This window comes from Carcharodon carcharias, chromosome 25 (assembly GCF_017639515.1).
Source record: "Carcharodon carcharias isolate sCarCar2 chromosome 25, sCarCar2.pri, whole genome shotgun sequence".
Taxonomy (NCBI): domain Eukaryota; kingdom Metazoa; phylum Chordata; class Chondrichthyes; order Lamniformes; family Lamnidae; genus Carcharodon; species Carcharodon carcharias.
The window spans coordinates 13,968,281-13,987,362 of record NC_054491.1 but is presented as its reverse complement, the minus strand read 5'-3'; the positions used below and the strand labels follow the sequence as shown (position 1 = coordinate 13,987,362).

The 19,082-nt window shown below is 41.9% G+C and overlaps 1 protein-coding gene across 12 annotated transcripts in view; it reads right to left on the bottom strand.

Moving 5' to 3' along the window:
• alg9 (ALG9 alpha-1,2-mannosyltransferase) overlaps positions 1-19,082 on the bottom strand; it is a 233,041-nt gene that overhangs the window by 104,436 nt on the left and 109,523 nt on the right. For 8 of the 12 annotated variants that reach the window (XM_041174513.1, XM_041174519.1, XM_041174508.1 and 5 more), the window contains one exon: positions 10,666-10,796. In XM_041174513.1, the coding sequence (XP_041030447.1) occupies positions 10,666-10,796 (131 nt within the window). Of the gene's footprint in view, positions 1-10,665; positions 10,797-16,868; positions 16,955-19,082 lie in introns of all 12 variants that reach the window. The other 4 variants (XM_041174514.1, XM_041174518.1, XM_041174517.1 and 1 more) reach the window with 1 other exon arrangement.

Genomic DNA, 19,082 nt, shown 5'->3' with positions numbered 1-19,082 from the left:
CTGCGGAAATTCACCAAGGCTCCTTCAACAGCACCTTCGAAACCCACGACCACTACCACCTAGAAGGACAAGGGCAGCAGATAGATGGGAACACCACCACTTGGATGCTCCCCTCCAAATCTCTCACCATCCTGACTTGGAAATATATCGTCGGTCCTTCACTGTCGCTGGGTCAAAATCCTGGAACTCCCTTCCTAACTGAACTGTGGATGTACCTACACCACATGGACTGCAGCGGTTCAAAGCAGCAGCTCACCACCATCTTCTCAAGGGCAACTAGGGATGGGCAATAAATGCTGGCCCAGCCAGTGAAGCCCACATTCCGTGAATGAAATTAAAAAAAAACCTCCTTGGTACAGGGTGAGTATGAAGAGAAGAGGAGTTGGAACTCACCTAGGACTCTAGATTGTTATCTTATGGCCCTTAGTAAAAAAGCATATTTATGTGGGTGTCTGGTAAAGACAGAATTGGGATCAGCTGTGATAACTTCCCCATAATTAAGTAAATTGCCCAATTTTACTGTTTAGCATGCATTAGAGTAGTCATTACAGTGAGGTGGGGATAGGGAGTTGGAGATGGGGATATGAAGATGGGTGTTGGGGGTGCAGGCATTGGTGTGGGGATTGCTGCCAGCATCTGTTGAATCAAGCCTCAACGCGAAATCACAAAAGCAAAGTGGAAAATTGAAAGAATGTTAATAGTGCAGCTGAACCTCCTACAGAAGCAATGGGTATGAACCAGAGGTTGATATGAAGTTCAAAGTGAAACCCCAGCTCCAACGCAATAACAATCACAATGGACCTGATGACACACTCGCTATGCAAATGATTCAATCGTGGGTTCAGGCGATTTGATCTAAAGGAGTGTGTGCTCTATATTCCCACTAGCGACAATGTGAAGACTGCTGGAACTGATTTCACTTCAAAGAAAATCTTAATTAGCAATTAATTTACTTATGGGCTTTGCAATTGCCATTACATTACATAATAAATGACCAGATTAAAAAGAAATGTTGCAGCACATTTTATGACTTTATTTTAAAAAAACACTATGGTTGAGTAACTAACTTAAAAGAAAGGAATCTGAAGCCCAGCCACTTATGTTGAATTAACAGCATATGGTTAGAACTAGTCCAGTACTAAAATCCTGTAATCAAGCACAGTATATTTAAGACTTCCAAATTTTTTTAACAAAACTAACAACGACCAACAAAACACCAGTCAGCATGTCTTAAAATCACAGCATCACAAAATCATTCAGCTGAGAATGAAGGCCATTCAGCTCATCATATCTGTGCTAGCTCTATGTAAGAGTTATCCAATTAGACCTCTGCTCTTTGTCCACAGTCCTGCAAATCTTTTCCTGTTCAAGTACATATCCAGTTCCCTTCTGAAAGCCACTGCTTTCATCACTCTTTCAGACAGCGGATTCCAGATCACTGCAACTCATTCGGGAGTTTAGAACCAAATAAAACCAGGATGGCTTCTCAAACAGGAAAAACATCACCCTGTGCTTGAGATACAATGGAGAACGTTTATGTATTATACAAGCGGCCAACAAATGAACCATGTAATGGAAGAGATCATCAAAACACATTAAAGCCAGACTTAGCAGGAGTTTCCTCTTGTGGGTGAGTCCAGGGCTAGGAGACACTGTTTTAAAATTAGGGGTCGCCCTTTTAGGACAGAGATGAGGGGAAATTTCTTTTCTCTCAGCAGGTTGTGTGACTTTGGAACTCTCTGCCTCAGGGGGCGGTGGAAGCAGGGTCACTGAGTATTTTTAAGGAAGAGGTAGATAGATTCTTGTTGGGCAAGGGAATCAAAGGTTAAAAGCAAAAAACTGTAGATGCTGGAAATCCAAAACAAAAACAAAAATACCGGAAAAACTCAGCAAGTCTGGCAGCATCTGCGGAGAGGAAGACAGTTAACGTTTCGAGTCCGAATGACTCTTCAACAGAACTAAGTAAAAATAGAAGAGAGGTGAAATATAAACTAGTTTAAAGGGGTGGGGTGGGGGGGGAGGGGGTGGGACAAGTAGAGTCAGTGATAGGTGGAGATAACCAAAAGATGTCACAGACAAAAGGACAAAGAGGTGTTGAAGGTGGTGATATTATCTAAGGAATGTGCTAATTAAGGGTAGAAAGCAGGACAAGCAAGGTACAGATAGCCCTAGTGGTGGGGGTGGGGTGAAGGAATCAAAAAAGGCTAAAAGGTAGAGGTAAAACAATGGATGGAAATACATTTAAAAATAATGGAAATACATGGGAAAAGAAAAATTTATATAGATTTTTCTTTTCCCACCTATTTCCATTATTTTAAAATGTATTTCCATCCATTGTTTTATCTCTACCTTTTAGCCTTTTTTGATTCCTTCACCCCACCCCACCCCCACCACTAGGGCTATCTGTACCTTGCTTGTCCTGATTTCTACCCTTAATTAGCACATTCCTTAGATAATATCACCACCTTCAACACCTCTTTGTCCTTTTGTCTGTGACATCTTTTGATTATCTCCACCTATCACTGGCTCTACTTGCCCCATCCCTCCTTAAACCAGCTTATATTTCACCTCTCTTCTATTTTTACTTAGTTCTGTTGAAGAGTCATTTGGACTCGAAACGTTAACTGTGTCCTTCTCCGCAGATGCTGCCAGACCTGCTGAGTTTTTCCAGGTATTTTTGTTTTTGTTAAGAATCTAAAGTTATCAGGGATAGATGGGAATGTGGAACTCAAAACACAAACAGGTCAGCCATGATCTTATTGAATGGCGAAGCAGGCACGAGGAGCCTACTTCTGCTCCTATTTCATAGATTCATATGACTGCGATCCCTTCACACCTTTATTTAAGACTCACCTTTTCAGATCTAAGTGTGAACAGCTCAGCACCCAGCTTGTCCAATTCCTCACAACTGAGGTTAGCGTAAACAGCTGCACCATCAAAATAAGCAAGAGAACTCTTTCGTGTCACAAGTGCACCACAAGTGCAACCTGAGAGCCTTCAATTCAAATCATTTTCACATCTGGTTTGATCTATGAAAGCTAAGAATTAATATGTGGTTCATACTTCACAACTCTAGGACTGTCACTTCTTTCCGCTGTCCATTCCCTAAGCCGATCTGTTGAGCTCAGTAAGCTAACTTCTTGCCATGTCTCAGAGTCACGGTTGTCGATACTAGTTGGACATTTTCTTAGACGTATCACATCCTGCCTCCAATGCCACATCCCCCCCCCCCCCCACCACCGCTCCCCCCCACCAGTTTAATAACCATTCCCTTCCCCATCAATCTCCAATACGTTTATAACTAGTAAACAGAAGTATTCAAGGAAAATGAATATGAGTTTTCTCACAAATTGCTTGCAACAGTGCCCTGGAGATAATTCTTTAATTCCTGCTTCCTCCAGGACGATCCTATGAAGTTGGCAACCATCCTCAGAGTTCAATATTTGAAGAACAGAAGAGTTGCTTTGAGCAGTAAGAACATCAATTTAATATCCTGCCTGAACTGGGGGAAAAAACACCAGGACCGCAACGATTTATATAGATCAAGGACTTAACAAATACACACTTTGAAAGTTGCGTGCGGCACTGCTTTGAGTTATGGCCCAGACTGCAGAGCAGCATGAAGGTTGAAAGTATTGTGCCAGAGAAAATTATTAGAATGAATGGCTAGGTGACACCGAGTTTGGGTTGTAAAAGCCTTTAAATTGTAGGGGGAAGAGGAGATTCGGGGAGGCAAAGAGCTCCATATTTTAAAAAGATATAAACAGGTTTGTCAATATTTGAAAAGAGAATAAGCAGGCTGACTCGTTGACTACAATTGCCAACACTCCAGGACTGTCCTGGAGTCTCCAGGAATGAAGGATTAATCTGCTGGGCAATGCTGTGAGCACCCCTGATAATAAATCATGAAGGCACCACAGAAACTATGCTCTTAATTTATTTCCTTTGGAAGATTTCCATTAGTTGCAAAAAATATTGGAGACGGGGATTAAAAAAAAGGCTGTTTGACCGAGTGGGGCGGTTGCAGGCAGGTCATGTGACAAGACATCCAGGAGTAACCAGAGTTGGCAAGCTTACCTTTGACATTCATGAAAATTCGTAGCTAGATGTGCCCTTTGAACTTATCAAAACAAAATGGTGGGGAAAGAATAACAGCTAAAGATTGGCAGCCAAATATGTTAAATACAGTCCCAAGGGGTTGCTTATGAGAGGCAACCAACTAAAACAAACAAAATAGGGATCAAGAGTCTCATTGGGAGGTGCTTTCCCTAGGTGCCTCCAACTTTTAGATGCTGGTGGCAGGCACCTAGGTTGGATCACTAAGTTTGGTTCTAGCACCAATTAGCTTGAGCCCCACACCACACCCCACCCACCCCACCCTGCCCAAGTAGGCCACAGAAACTGTTGTGACTTCAGAGCAATGGAACATGCATGAAACTCACACACCTGCTGTTGTTAAGTTTTGCTGCCACCAGCATCTAAAAGTTGACCCAAAGCATTAACACACTACTGCATTAGCTTTAAAGTGTGTTGGAATGTCCTAAGGTCATAAAAGGTGCTATATAAGAAATAGGAGCAGGATAAGCCACTTGGCCCCTTGAACCTGCTCTGCCATTCAGTAAGGTCAGGGCTGATCGGATGATGACCTTACTTCGACTGGTGAATGGCTGCAAGAGATAAATAACATCATCAAATCATGCAGTAAGGCTGGTCTCGCAGTTCTGCTGCATCAAACACCTCCTGTCAGATCAGACAGCTGTGCTGGAGTTGGGAAGAGACACAGATGGCTTTAGCTGACTTAACTGTCATCAGGAACTGGAATAAGATGCTACTCTCAGCTATCTTGAAACCTGATGGCTCTGAGCTCCACTGAGACTGTCGTGCTTGCTTTCCCTCTGAATACTACGGTGGCCTTTTCAGGGAGAGCTTAGATTAGTTCATCTGACCTACGTAGATTGAAACTTTTTGAACTGAGGACAGGGAAACTCAAACGTTCAAAATCACAAAAGCAGAAAGCACTAGAAATTTGATAAGTCTACACGGAGCTCTTTTCTGATTAAATGTTTGACCCAAAGCATTAACCTTTCTTTTTCTTACTTGTGTTTTTTTAAACCCATTTTATTCTTTTTTAAAAAAACCTATTCTCAGCTTTTGAACCACGTTGGCAAGATCACTTTCTCTGCCCTTTTGAGTTGCCCTGCAGGTATAGTTGTGGCTTCCAGTGATTGCTTGTATTGATTGGTAAACTAGTTCAGAAGGTATTATGAGTCAGTAACTAGCCACCAGATAGGAGTGACAGATTCCTTTTCCTGAATTGTGAACCAAACAGAAGATTTCACAAGGTAAAAGCAAAATACTGCAGATGCTGGAAATCTGAAAGGAAAACAGAAAATGCTGGAAATACTCAGTACGTCTGACAGCATCTGTGGAGAGAAATTCCACAGATGCTGTCAGACCTGCTGAGTTTTTTCCAGCATTTTCTGTTTTTCTCTCTAGAAGATTTCACAATACTGTTTCCCGGTACCACTTCCGATTTGCTGAATTCAATTTCACGAGTTGCTATGATCGGATTTGAACTCTCAGTCTCTGAGTTGCATGTCTGCTGCAACATCACCATTAACTATCGCAACTAATGAATTGCAAATCAGCCTTTTCCTGCCAATTTATACAACTTAGGTTTAACAGTCGTCATCTTTCCTTGTTAAGGCCAAACATTTCAACTGCATGTTGTGCATCAACTAAGTGGCTGGAAGATGACATGCCTGCTGCTCTCTACCAACAATTACAAGGACAACTTGCATGACAACTTGAAACAAAATTATCCAGAGCTCTTCACCGGTTCCATTATCAAACAAACTACATCATGGAGTCACATAGGATGAGTTAGGAGAAGTGACCAAAAGCTTGGCCAAAGAGGTAGGTTTTAAGGAGCGTTTTAAAGGACACGAGAGGTTTAGGGAGAGAATTCCAGAGCTTAGGACTTAGGCAGCTGGATCTAATCAATTCCTCTGTGGTTCTCCTATCTGCTCCAGTGATCGGGATCCTTTTTGTGCCATTTTTCAGTTGTATAACTAAAATTGGGAATTCTTGTGGCAACACTGGCTGCCACATATAACTGTTAACTCAAACCACAGGAAATACTTCAGAAAAAAATATATTCTTTTTGTAAAGCTTATTCAAAGTTGATGGAGGAAGAGCTGAGTGTTTACTCAGTGTAGAAAATGGTCCTTTTCAGATCAGCAAATTTTTTTTAAAATGGCAATTTTTCTGAGAAGCAGGAAATGGAAAATTCACACTATTATCTTTAATGAGGAAAACTTACAAAGCAAAAATATTGCAAACATTTGCAGGAATGTAGAAGTGTCACTTAGATCACTGTGCAGTGGTGTAGAGTGATGAAGCGTTAATACACTTGATGTGCATTTGTAGCCACAATTCCTCATTAGTTCCTTATCGCATAAGGAGATACTATAATAGGTTAGTCATAGAGGTCAGTTTTAAGGAGCAACTTAAAGGAAGAGGGAAAGGTAGAGAGGGTTTCTCAGAGCTTAGGCCCTAGGCAGCTGTTAGCATGTCTGTCATTGATGCAGAGTTAAAAATGTGGGATGCACAATGTGCCAGAATTGGAGCAGCATAGAGATCTTGGAGGGGAGTGGGGCAGGAGGTCATTACAGAGTTAGGGAGGGGCAAGACAACTGAGGGCTTGAAAACAAGCATAAGGATTTTTTAAATTGTTGCATTGCCGAATTGGGAACCCACGTGGGTCAATGAGTACAGGGGTGATGGGTGAACAGGGCTTAATGTGAATTAGGATACAGGGGGCAGAACCTGGAGACTTGTTGCAAGTGTTGAGGTTCATGGTATTGGAGGAGTCTGCAACTAGATGGTGAGAGATTATACAAGATGCATTGCAACAATTCCCCAAGGCTCCTTCGACAGGACTTTCCAAACTCACAACCTCTAATGCCTAGAAGGACATTGGGCAGTAGGCGCATGGGAACAGCAGCACTTGCAAGTTCCTCTCCTAGTCATGAATCATCCCAACTTAGAAATATATCACTGTTCCTTTACTGTCGCTGTGTCAAAGTCCTGGAACTTCCTCCCTAACTGCAGTGTGGGTGTACCTACATCACATGGACTGTAACAGTTCAAGCAGGAAGATCACTGCCAACTTTTCAAGGGCAATTAGGAATGGGCAATAAATGTTGGCTTAGCCAGCAACAATCATCCCACGAAGGAATAGAAAACACCAGGGACATCAGGGAAAACAGGCAGCCAGACATAGACCAAAAAGAGGGGACTGTACTCTCTCACATACAAGAATATGATGTATGGAAATGACTGTTTTAATTTGCGCATGGCAAAATTTTTCAATTTATCCTATTGCACTTAGCAGAGTATTCAACAGATACACAGCTAATTGTAAAAAAATACTACAAATAAATCAGAAAAATGACAAAGACCCAGCAGCAGAGACAACATGTTGACAGACCAATGAGGTGCCTTGGTATTTTAATGAAGCTCCAGCCTCGGGTAGCCCAGACTGCTAGCTGGAATATTTCACTAAGGTTGAAAAAACACTTTTTTTTCCCCCCAACGATACTCTTCCCACTGACTGAAACCTGTTGTGCAGTGGTCACTGCTTGACGTTCTGGTTGCTGAGTGGGTACAACAGGGACGAAGGGATTTAACTGGGAAAACTGCAAGCAGAATAAATCTGCTGGCTTACACTTCACGATCATTTAATGATCAAGTTTGAAGTTTAACATAAACAGGAATGCTTCCATCTGTGCTGGGGATGCCAGCATTACCTCCTGCACCCCAATTCTATATGTCCATTTGCATTGACCAGCACTGAGTTGCGGAAGGACTTGACCATCTTTCCAATGTAGTTTGCCATTCATGATGATGACACCAAAAGAAATGGAATGGTTGTTAATGGAAAAAGCAAAGAGGAGGCATTGGGGAATAGGCGGATCAGATGACAGAACAGTCAGCAAGTTGTGGGTTCAAGACCCCACTCCAGCAACTTGAGCACAAATCCTAGGTTGCTACTCCAGGGCAGTACAGAGGGAGTGCTACACTGTCTTTCGGACAAGATGTTAAGCTAAGCACCCGTCTGCCCTCTAGTGCTGGCAACTGTGATTAAATGTATTCCTGGAGGTTTCATTACATGACTTGCCCCCACACTCCAGCCATTAATTGACCGATATATCCATCCTTATGATGCACTTCCTTCCTACACCAATCATAAAACAAAAGGACTCATTACACAATTAGATGATGTTTGTCTATCAGCCAAACAGCGTTTTTTTTTAACCCATTTTCAATGTTTTTATATAGGGTAAAGAGAAACGTTCAAAGAAAATGACCAAAAAAACCCCAACATTTTTTAATGCTCCAATGATTTTTCTCCAGGGATGCACACAGAGGTGTCTTGAAGATTGATCTTCAATTCCTGGAGACTCCAGGCCAATCCCGGAGGTTTAGCAGCCCTCAGGTGGATGTAAAAGATACCACTGCACTTTCTGGGAGGAATTCACCTCGCTGTTGTGGCAGACATCACTGATAAACAGGTTAAATACTCACTTATCACATTCCTTGCTGTATTCAAAATGGCTGCTGCTGCATTTCCTATATCAGTTAATAGACTTCAAAAAAATGCTTAATTGCCTGTAGAGTGCATTGGAATGTCCCAAGATTGTGACAGGCGCTTTATAAATGTAAGAGATACTTTCTTTCCATCCAAAACTGGACTGAGGCTGGAGAATAGAAGCATGTAGCAGCATCAGGTCAGGAAAAAAGGGTAAATATAGGTGTGGGTCAACAAGAGTGTACAATTTCATTTAATCCCATCTCCTGCAGAGGTCACCATGTATACTTGTGTGCAGTGCAAGCCTGTAGTATAATTTTGGTCACCTTTAGTCTGAACTGAATTTTAATTTGCCATTAAAACACGAGAGTATTGAATTAAGCAGGTGTGCCACTTCAGTTTCCTGAAACTAGGCATCCAGCAACATAACAGGATTATAGTTCACCGAAGAAATGCTTAACTTTGCACCACATCAGCATGATTTCTTTTATTCTGTCACTCAAATATGCATTGTTAATCAATGGATTGTGACTGTGGCTGCAGCCCCTGCAGGAGTTGTTACACAGGCTACAGCAAACGCTAGGTTCGAGGTCTCAGGGACTGCAAACCACACCAAGGATCTACTAATTTGGAATCTCAGGCTGCTGGTGCTTCCTTCATGAGGTCAGGATTGCATTCATTGTTCAAAAGTATCTGCAGCTTTCTCCAGGGTACCAAGTGCACATTCAGCTGAGACTCTTCATCCTTACGGCAGCAGAGCTCATAACATGGACCCAGGGCCCACCTCTGTAGCCAGCTCCTCTTTCATCTCTAGCCCTGCCAAATCTTGGTGGGGTGAGGGAGGCTGTAGCTTTGTGCCTCACCATCCGCCCCCACCCCACAGCCCCACCCCCCCCTACCCCCCTCCCCCCTCCTCCCACTGTTCTCTTGCGAGACAAAGCTAGCAAGTTTTAGAACAGGTATCAATCACCAATGTCCAACACAACACAATTAAGATCAAAAGTTCACCACGTGAGGTATAAGGGATAAGGCACTTTGCAGAGCAGTAATGCTGCATTAACGCACTTTGTGAGTTAAGACATTATTAACCAAGGCGAGTTCCTTCTTAGAGCAAAAGGAGGATTGGTTTTGGCGTACCACCCTGTTGCCAGTGAAAGCGTAGCAAAATATTATTTGACTATCAGAATACACAGTGAAAACAGTTCTACAATATAGAGAGCAGATTTACTGGACAGTAAATTAGGAGTAATCACCTGAAAACCAATCAGGCTTGTCAACAATGAAGCAAGTCAAAGCAATATTAAGATAAATCTAAGTATGTTAACAGTTTGAGGCAACAACAGTCAGAACCCCCTCCTGTCAGGTTTTTCAACAGCACCTTCCAAACCTGTGATCTCTGCCACCTAGAAGGACAAGGGCAGCAGATGTATGGGAACGCCAGCACCTGCAAGTTCCCCTCCAAGCCACAAACCATCCTGACTTGGAACTATAGCACCATCCCTCCACTGTTGCTAGGTCAAACTTCCTCGCTAATAGCACTGTGGGTGTACCTACACCACATGGCTGCAGCAGTTCAAGAGGGCAGCTCACCGCCACCTTCTCAAGGCTAATTAAGGATGGGCAATGAATGCTGGCCTAGCCAGCGTTGCCCAAAATCCCATAAATGAATAAACAAAAGGTATAGAAGTTCATCAGACTTAAAACAACATAGACGCAGTAGATCAAAAAACTTGGAAACCAGACTTAGAAACCAGAATGTACATTCACTGCTTAGTTTCAGGACAAGCGATCTGTTATTGCTCAGAAACTGCATTTTCACTGCCTTTGCGGCTTAGTGTTCAAAATCTGTGATACTTGGACAACAGATTGCACAACATGTACAAATGTAGAAAACCATGCCAATTCTCACTTGATGTTAAGTCAAATTGCCTGCCCTACTTATTGCAGTCTCAATTGTGCCATGAAAAACAACTGCATCGAAACGGAAAAATCACCATTTGTTGTGTCAAAGTTCCATTGGCAAGAGGCTCCTTTTCATAACTGTTTACTTGTTTAAAAGAATATCAGCTCACCTTGCGACATCTAAGAATGGCTTGTAAGCTATGATCATCCATTCTTCTTTGTTTGCAGAATATCTTGGCTCACGCGGAGTCTCTGCCTCTCTATCGAGGTCAACCAAGAAGTGGCACTGTTTGATGTCAACCTGAGGAGATCAAGTTAAAATATGCTGTAGTAATCCTCAAAATATGGCAACATTAACGATCGAATTCAACTCTCCCGTGAACCCAGCACTGAGCCACGTTTGAAGGGAAGTTTTAGAAAATCAGTGCTAACGGTGTTTTACATCCATCTCTGACCTTTAAAATGCAAATAAAGGCTCAGTGTGTGGAAAAGATGAACTTGCTTGTAACGTTGACACAATAAATTTGTTACTTTGAGCCCATTTTGATGCACCCAGTTCAAAGATATAGTTAATTACAAATATCTAGTTACACCACAAGCTGTATTCAGCAAGTAATATAACTCGGAATCAGAAGGTTGCAGAACCAAGTTCCAACCCAGGGCTTTAGTATGTAGTCCAGGCCAACTGTTCTGATAGTGCTAATGGAGTGTTGCATTGACCAACGTGCCACATTTTGAATGGATAATAAACCAATGGTCCGTTTGATTGTTTTGTGGCTAGGTGACAAGTTTTGTCCGATGATGCTTCTATGAAGCGTCCTGGGACATTTTACTACTTTAAAGGGACCATAAAAATGCAAAGTGTTGTTCATGAGATCTTATACAGATAGTTGTTACGTATAGACTAGTGTAGATCATGAAGCCTGATTAAAACTGAGAATTTTCACTTGATTATGCTCAGAGGTCAGCAGGAAATTTCACAAGAGTTTTATCACCATTTTGTGGATAAATTGGAGAAGCTGGGACTGTTCTCCTTGGAGAAGAGTAGATTAAGAGGAGACTTGATAAAGACTTGTTCAAAATCATGAGGGGTCAGGACAGAGTAGGTGGGGAGGAACCGCTCCCATTGGCAGAAGGGTTGAGAACCAGAGGACACAGATTTAAGATGATTGGCCAAAGAAGCAACAGTGACAGGAGGAAAGACTTTTTTAATGCAACGAGTGGTTAGGATCTGGAATGCACTATCTAGGAATGTGGCGAGGGCATATTTAATCATGGCTTTCAAAGAGAATTGGATAATTACCCGAAGAGAAAATATTTTCAGGGCTATAGTGAAAAGGTGGGGCAGTGGGACTAGTTGAGTTACTCTTGCAGAAAATCAGCATGGACATGACAGGCTGAATGGCCTTTTTCTGTGCTATAACCATTCTGTGATTCTGTATATCCAGAATTTATGCCACAATTTCATCATACATTGGTCATCCGAAAAATGATGTTCAATTTTGGCCATGCCACACTAAAGAAAAAATCTTGTGCAAAGACCTAATCAAGTACCAGATATAACAAGACCTTTAACTTTGCACAAAGCTACAAAATGATTATGTACATAAAATTGTATTTAACAATAACTGAAAATGATACAAGCCATCAGCTGCAACAATAACTGCTTCCTTTTCTCTTCCCCTCCCTATGAACCTTCTGGGTGTTTCCTTATCTACTTACAGCACCTTCTGGGTTTTTCCTTATGTACTTACCTCCCCCCACCACCCCCACGGGTGGAACGACACATGACTCTAGTTTCTGATAGACCAATCCCTCAAGGTAAAGTACATTTGTGTCGAATAGGTTACATTTAAAAAGTAGCAACATAACTGATTCCTGGCATAAGATATCTAAAGTGCCAGAAAAAAATGAAATATTTTGCTTTAGGCAAAACATTTTCACCTGGAGAGTGGTGGAAACCTGGAATTCACCCCCTGAAAGAGCCAGAAAACCCCCATAACATTTATAAAGTACGTGGATATGCATTTGAAGTGCCGCAACCTACAAAGCTACAGACTAAGAGCTAGAAAGTGGGATTAGGCTAATTCAGACACGATGGGCCAAATGGCCTCCTTCCAAGTTGTAAATTTCTATGATTTCTGCTCCAGAAAGAATGTCCAAATGGCCTCTTTTCTTCATCGGCTTTTCTTTTAAATGGACACTTACTTGCATGTCCACCACACACTGAACTGCAAGGAGTTATAAAGCATTGAAGACGGTGGAAGGGGAATGAGAAAACTGGATGAAAAGGAGAGAGATAAAAATTCCGGATTTTCTTCCCATTCTCCATTTATGTGGCAAGACGCTTACTTGCACAGGGTCACTGATGTTCAAATTGGGGTGTATCAATTCTGCCTGTACATAAGCTAGATACTTCAGCACAAAAGAAAACCTGTATCTTCAGTCTGTGCATTTTTGACATCAGTTTGTAGGAGAGTAAATGACAACACAGAGCACAAAATGCCAGGCAACTGTCGGTGTTATCAACAGCAAGCATATCGGAGCATGCTCGACTTCTGAAAGAAAAGCATCGCTGATAGCTAACAAGATGTTGTATTAAATTTATCGACCAGTTGAACATGTATTGTTTTCTGAGATTTACTCAAAGTGGTTAGTTCGACAGGTTCCACTTTCAGAGATCAATATGTGTGTAAAGCATTAAGAAGATTCGAGAGTGTCAGATTCTTATCAATTAAGCATCGTCAGTACTGATCCTCAGTGTCTGCACTTCTAACCGGAACAATTGTAGGCTTCAGTTAAGTGAACGACAAAGTCATTTTTCAGGTCATATTTGCGCAGGATATATCTATGTATCATTTTCCCTACATTCCCTCAGCATTAAGGGAAGCAGAGTTATTTTCTTAATACAGTTGGTTTCCCGACAATGGATTCAAGGGATGATATCCATGTGCCCAGTGGACAAAACCCTGGAACCCCCTTCCTAACAGCACCGTGGGTGCATCTACACCATCTGGACTGCAGCGGTTTGAGAGGGTGGTTCAACACCACCTTCTCAAGGGCAGTTAGGGATGGGCAGTAAATGCCAGTCTTGCCAATGATGCTTACATCCCATGAAAAATAAAAAAAAACTGAAAGCACATGTCTACTGTAACAGGAAGAGCTTGCAGACTATTAATATGCAGGTGGTTCACAGTCAGGATAATATCACATATGTGTCTCCATGCCAACCGTCTTGCCAGTATCCAAGATATCCCCCCCACAGCTGCCATGGTAGGTGAATCTCCCGCACCCACACAGCACCCAGCCTGTAGCCAGACAATTCAGTGTCAACTCGCCCAACACTACAGCCAAGTCGCTCCGAGAGCTCGCTGTGCGCTAACTGGCTGCCGAGTTCCCTACATGACAACAGTGACTACACATCAAAAGCACTTCATTGGTTGCAAAGTGCTTTGGGACACTCTGTGGTTGTGAAAGGCACCAAATAAGTTCGATCTCAGGGAGATTTCTTTTCTTTCAGGTGATTAATATTGGAACGTGCAAGCAAACAAAGCTCGGAGAGAGATGTCATTGTTGCGGAAGCAAATAAAATGCAAGAGGTCTTACTTCTAAATAAACCTGTTTAAAACCTTTGCCTATTGACAAGATAGAGTCAGCCAGAAAATTCCTGACGTGGCATCTATTTTATTGTGCGTTTTATTGAATTAGAACATACTGGAAGCACCAGCTGAAGGTGTTTGAAAAAAGGTTAGACAAAGAGAAGGTTTCCCTGAAGCTATGTTCTCTTAGGATTGTCTTAAATGGTTCTAGAAACCACAAGTCATTTGCATTATTTCCACGTGGTTACAATTCCACTGGCAAGTCTCCAAAAAAAGCTGCAAAGTTCAACAAATGAATTGGCCCCGACACAATCTTTGGAGCCAGCCTTGTCTTTACTTCAGTCAGTATCGTTCATCATGCTTGCACTGATCTTTTTGACACCTTCTCCTTTCTTTACTGGTCAAGCAATCTGTGAAAGCAGCCCTATGATTAACTGTGCAAATAACCAGTCTCACACTGAACAGGGAGGTGACCGATAATCGGCACAGCTCCCATCACCACAGGGAAGGAGTGGGCCAAACATAGAGCCACAGACTAACTGGCTCCAAAGTGGCTGCATTGCTTAATTCGGGCATAAAGCCGATTTCTGTTTGGTTCCAGCCTACTTTTGTTTTTTCCACCACAGAATAATTTAGAGATCAAGTTTGGCAGGCACTCAAAAAGCTTTTGCATCCCTATAACTAGACCGGCTGACTGTCTGCATAGACATGGTTGTTAAAGAGTTGACAACCCATAATACAGGATTTCTGAGAAAAGAAGAAATAGCAGGAAAGACATAGGTAGTTCAAACGGAAAGATGCCAGACAGACCAGACTGCCAAACCTGTTTTTAGTTGTCAGGTGCTAACTGACCTGTCGCGCATTTCCAGCAATCTCTGGCTCTATTTTAGATTTTAAGTAATAACTTTATGATTAATGCCACACTATCAATTGCCTGCCTTGTGGTTAAAATAAATTGTTCCTGTTTACCAAACGGCCTACTCATGCTCCTATTTATGTTCCAGAAAGGAACCCATTTCTTTTTACAAATATTCATATTCAAATTTAAGCGGCTCCTGAATGGCATAGACAACAGTCATTGTGTTCCCAAAAGGTTTTTAAATATACAAAGCTCTTTGCAAAGTTTGATGATGTATTAAACAGAATATTTTCTTTTTAATATTAAGCTAGTGTTCTAGAACAACAACTGATCTGTCTTTATATCATATCGCCATCATAGTAAAACATCTCAAGATGCGTCACAGAAGTTTCACCAAACAAAATTTAACAGTGACCCATAAAGAGAGCAAGCAATTAAGAAGGCAGATGGTATGCTGGCCTTCATTACAACAGCGTTTGAGTATAGGAGGAAAGATGTCTTACTGCAATTATGTAGAGCCTTGGTGAGGCCACACCAGCTGTATTGTGTACAGTTTTGGTCTCCTTACCTAAGGAAAGATATGCTTGCCATGGAGGGAGTGCAACGAAGGTTCCCCAAACTAATTTCTGGGATGGAGGGATTGTCTTGTGAGGAAAGATTAAATAGGCTGGGCCTTTATTCTCTGGAGTTTAGAAGAATGAGAGGTGATCTCATTCAAGCATTCAAAATTCTTACAGGACTTGACAGGGTAGATTTAACAAGAATGCTTCCCATGTTTGAGGGTGTCTAGAACCAGGGGACACAATCTCAGAATGAGGGGCAGGCCATTTAGGACTGAGTTGAAGAGGAATTTCTTCATTCAGAGGATGGTGAATCTTTGGAATTCTCTGCCCCAGAGGGCTGCGGGGCTCAGTCATTATGTTCAAGACCGAGATCGATAGTGCAGAAAAATGGTGTTGAAGTAGACAATCAGCCATGATCTCATTGAATGGTGGAGGGGGCTCAAAGGGCTGAATGGCCTACTCCTGCTCCTATTCCTTAAGTTCTTATAATAGGACGGATGCCTAAGGCTTGGTCAAATATGTAGATTGTAAGGAATGTCGTAAAGGAGCAGAAGGAGGAAGAGAGCAGAAAGTTTAATACAAGGAAATCCAGAGTTTAGAGCTTAGAGCTCAGGCAGCTAATGGTGGATCATTTGGAGAATGTGCAAGACACAACATTGGTGTTAGGCCATGGAACACGCAACACAATAAGGAAGTGTTTATATTTATCATCCTTTCCAAATATCCATAAAGAAGCTGCCTTGAGGGGAAGTTATCTCTTGCAATGATGGAACTGTATTTAATCTTTACATCTTTAGGCCACAAAGTTGTTACTGCTTTATGAATAATTTGAGCCACAGAGGCAAGCAAGGCACTTCCCAGATTTCTTTTTCTGTCTTAATCCAATATTTCCACAACCATTTATAATCAACAACCACTTAACAGGCACAGATTCAAAAACAGAAGTAATCCTTCCCTGGAGTATTCTTTAGCAAAATATAATGCAGCATTGTCAAACTTTCATACTGATTTGGATTTTGACAAGGTACAATGGGCATTGCAGTTACTGTGAGTTTTTATTGAGACAATCATTGTCTAAATTGCAACCACGTCATTTGCTGCAATGAAATAACTAGTAAATGACTCCCAATCTGGTAATCTACTCTGTGGAAGAAATTTCATGGTAAGGATAATTTTCCAGTCAGAACACGGATACCAAGCTTGATTCAATGAGTAATCCACACCCCTGCAACAAAAATATTACAAAGTTCAGTGAGGAGAGAAAAGCCTTAAAGTAAAATTCTAATTATTTACTTCTAGTAATCGGAGTAAGTTTACAGCAACAAGTTGAAACTGTGCATTGTTAAACTGACCTGAAAACTGCAATCCTTAAGTGTATCAGGAATTCGACTTCGATTCCAAATAGTAATCCTGAGCCACATTCAAATTTGGACTTCCACTAGAGGGTGAAATTGGAGGTTGAATTTGAAAGTGCTTTAGTGAAGCTTACATTCTAATGCTTGTCAATATTGAAATGTAGACAGGCAGCATGAGATTCTGGCACTATCTTCATTGTGCTGCAATTAAAAGTGTGTGTGTGTGTGTTTGATGGGGATGGGAATTCTGGCAGATGTAGTGCTTTTTTGGGACTTACACCATTTCAAATAACACTTATAATGCTGTACCATCTTCTTATTTTTATTTTAACCTTCTTATTTTTTATATTGCAAGTGCCATAATGAAGAAAAACTATATACCTCCTGGTAGCCTACTCCCAGAACATCACGGGCAGCATTCCATGGAGAGGAGTGTGGGTACTCCAAGCAGGGGTAAGAGAAAAAAAAAACTGCAACACTGTTTTTATGTATGTGGCAATTTAAAACTTTAATTACCATGTACATTCTCGCTGCATAAAGGTCTAGGAAACTTGAGAACTTGAGAAACCTAGTCACTGCTTCCTGGTCTGTTGTTAGGCACATTTTTGATCGTGGAAGAACTCATGCAAGCAACAGCATTCCAGCGAGGATTACAGGAAATGGTCCAACGATACTAACATTAGTATAAAATACAAAGAAGCTGGTGGTACACAAGAAAAACACACAACTCAAACTAACAAGGCACCAAATATATCAACCACTGAGACGTGGTTGAGGGAGGGGCAGGATTGGCAGCTCAACATTCCGGGATACAGAATCTTCAGGCCAGACAGGGCAGGGGGTAAAAGAGGAGGAGGTGTTGCATTATTAGTTAAGGAATCAGTTACTGCAGTAAGGAGAGATGATATCTTGGAGGGGACATCGAATGAAGCTTTGTGGGTAGACCTTAGGAATAAAAAAGGGACAGCCACATGGTTAGGTGTTTATTATAGACCCCCAGGTAGTCAGCGGGAAATTGAGGAGCAAATATGTGCACAATTTGCGGAGGTATGTAAAAACAATAACAAAAGTGTAATTATATTAGGTGATTTCAACTTTCCCAACATTAATTGGGATGGACATAGTGTTAAGGGCTTGGATGGAGTGGATTTCTTGAAATGTGTACAGGAGAACTTTTTAGGTCAATATGTAGAGGATCCAACAAGGGACGGTGCATTGTTGGACCTAATTCTGGGGAATGAAGCCGGACAGGTGGCTGAGGTGGTGGTGGGAGAGCATTTTAGTGATAGTGACCACAACATGGTACAGGTTAAGTTTGTAATGGACAAAGAATTTGACAAGTTGCAAAAAAATGTTTTGGATTGGGGGAAAGAGTGAATTTTAGTAAAATATGGCAGGATCTGATCAAGGTAGACTGGGAACAGTTACTTGTGGGGAAATCTACAGTGGAGCAGTGGAGGGCGTTCAAAAAAAAAATGGGGTGGGTACAGGCTCAACATGTTCCCTCTAGGGTGATAGGAAGGAGTAACAAGCCCAGAGAACCATGGATGACCAGAGATATTCAGGTTACGATGAGAAGGAAAAGAGAGGCTTTTAGCAGGTACAAGGGAAACAAATCAGCAGAGGCATTAGTGGAGTACAGACAGTGCAGGGTGGAGCTTAAGAAAGTAATTAGAAGAGCAAAAAGGGGATATGAGAAAGCTCTGGCTGGTAAAAGTAGGGGGAAAAACCCAAGATATTCTATAAGTATATCAATGGGAAGTGGATAACCAGGGAAAGAGTAGGGCCCATAAGGGACCGAGGGGGCAATCTATAGGTGGAACCAGAGGACATCGCTAGAGTGTTGAATGAATACTTCACATTCGTCTTCACCCAAAAGAATGAGGATGAAGGTATCAAACTCAGGGAGAGAGAGACTGCGAGGTTCTTGAGCAAATTGATACAGGGAGTGACAAGGTGTTGGCAGGCTTAAAAGTGGACAAATCTCCAGGTCCGGATGATTTGTGTCCCAGACTGCTGAGGGAGGCAAGGGAGGAGATCGCAGGGGCTCTGACGCAAATTTTTAATTCCTCTCTGGCCACAGGGAGGTGCCAGAGGACTGGAGAACAGCTAATGTTGTTCCGCTATTTAAGAAGGGTTGTAGAGATAAGCCAGGGAATTACAGGCCAGTGAGTCTCACGTCAGTGGTAGGGAAACTGTTGGAGAAAGTTC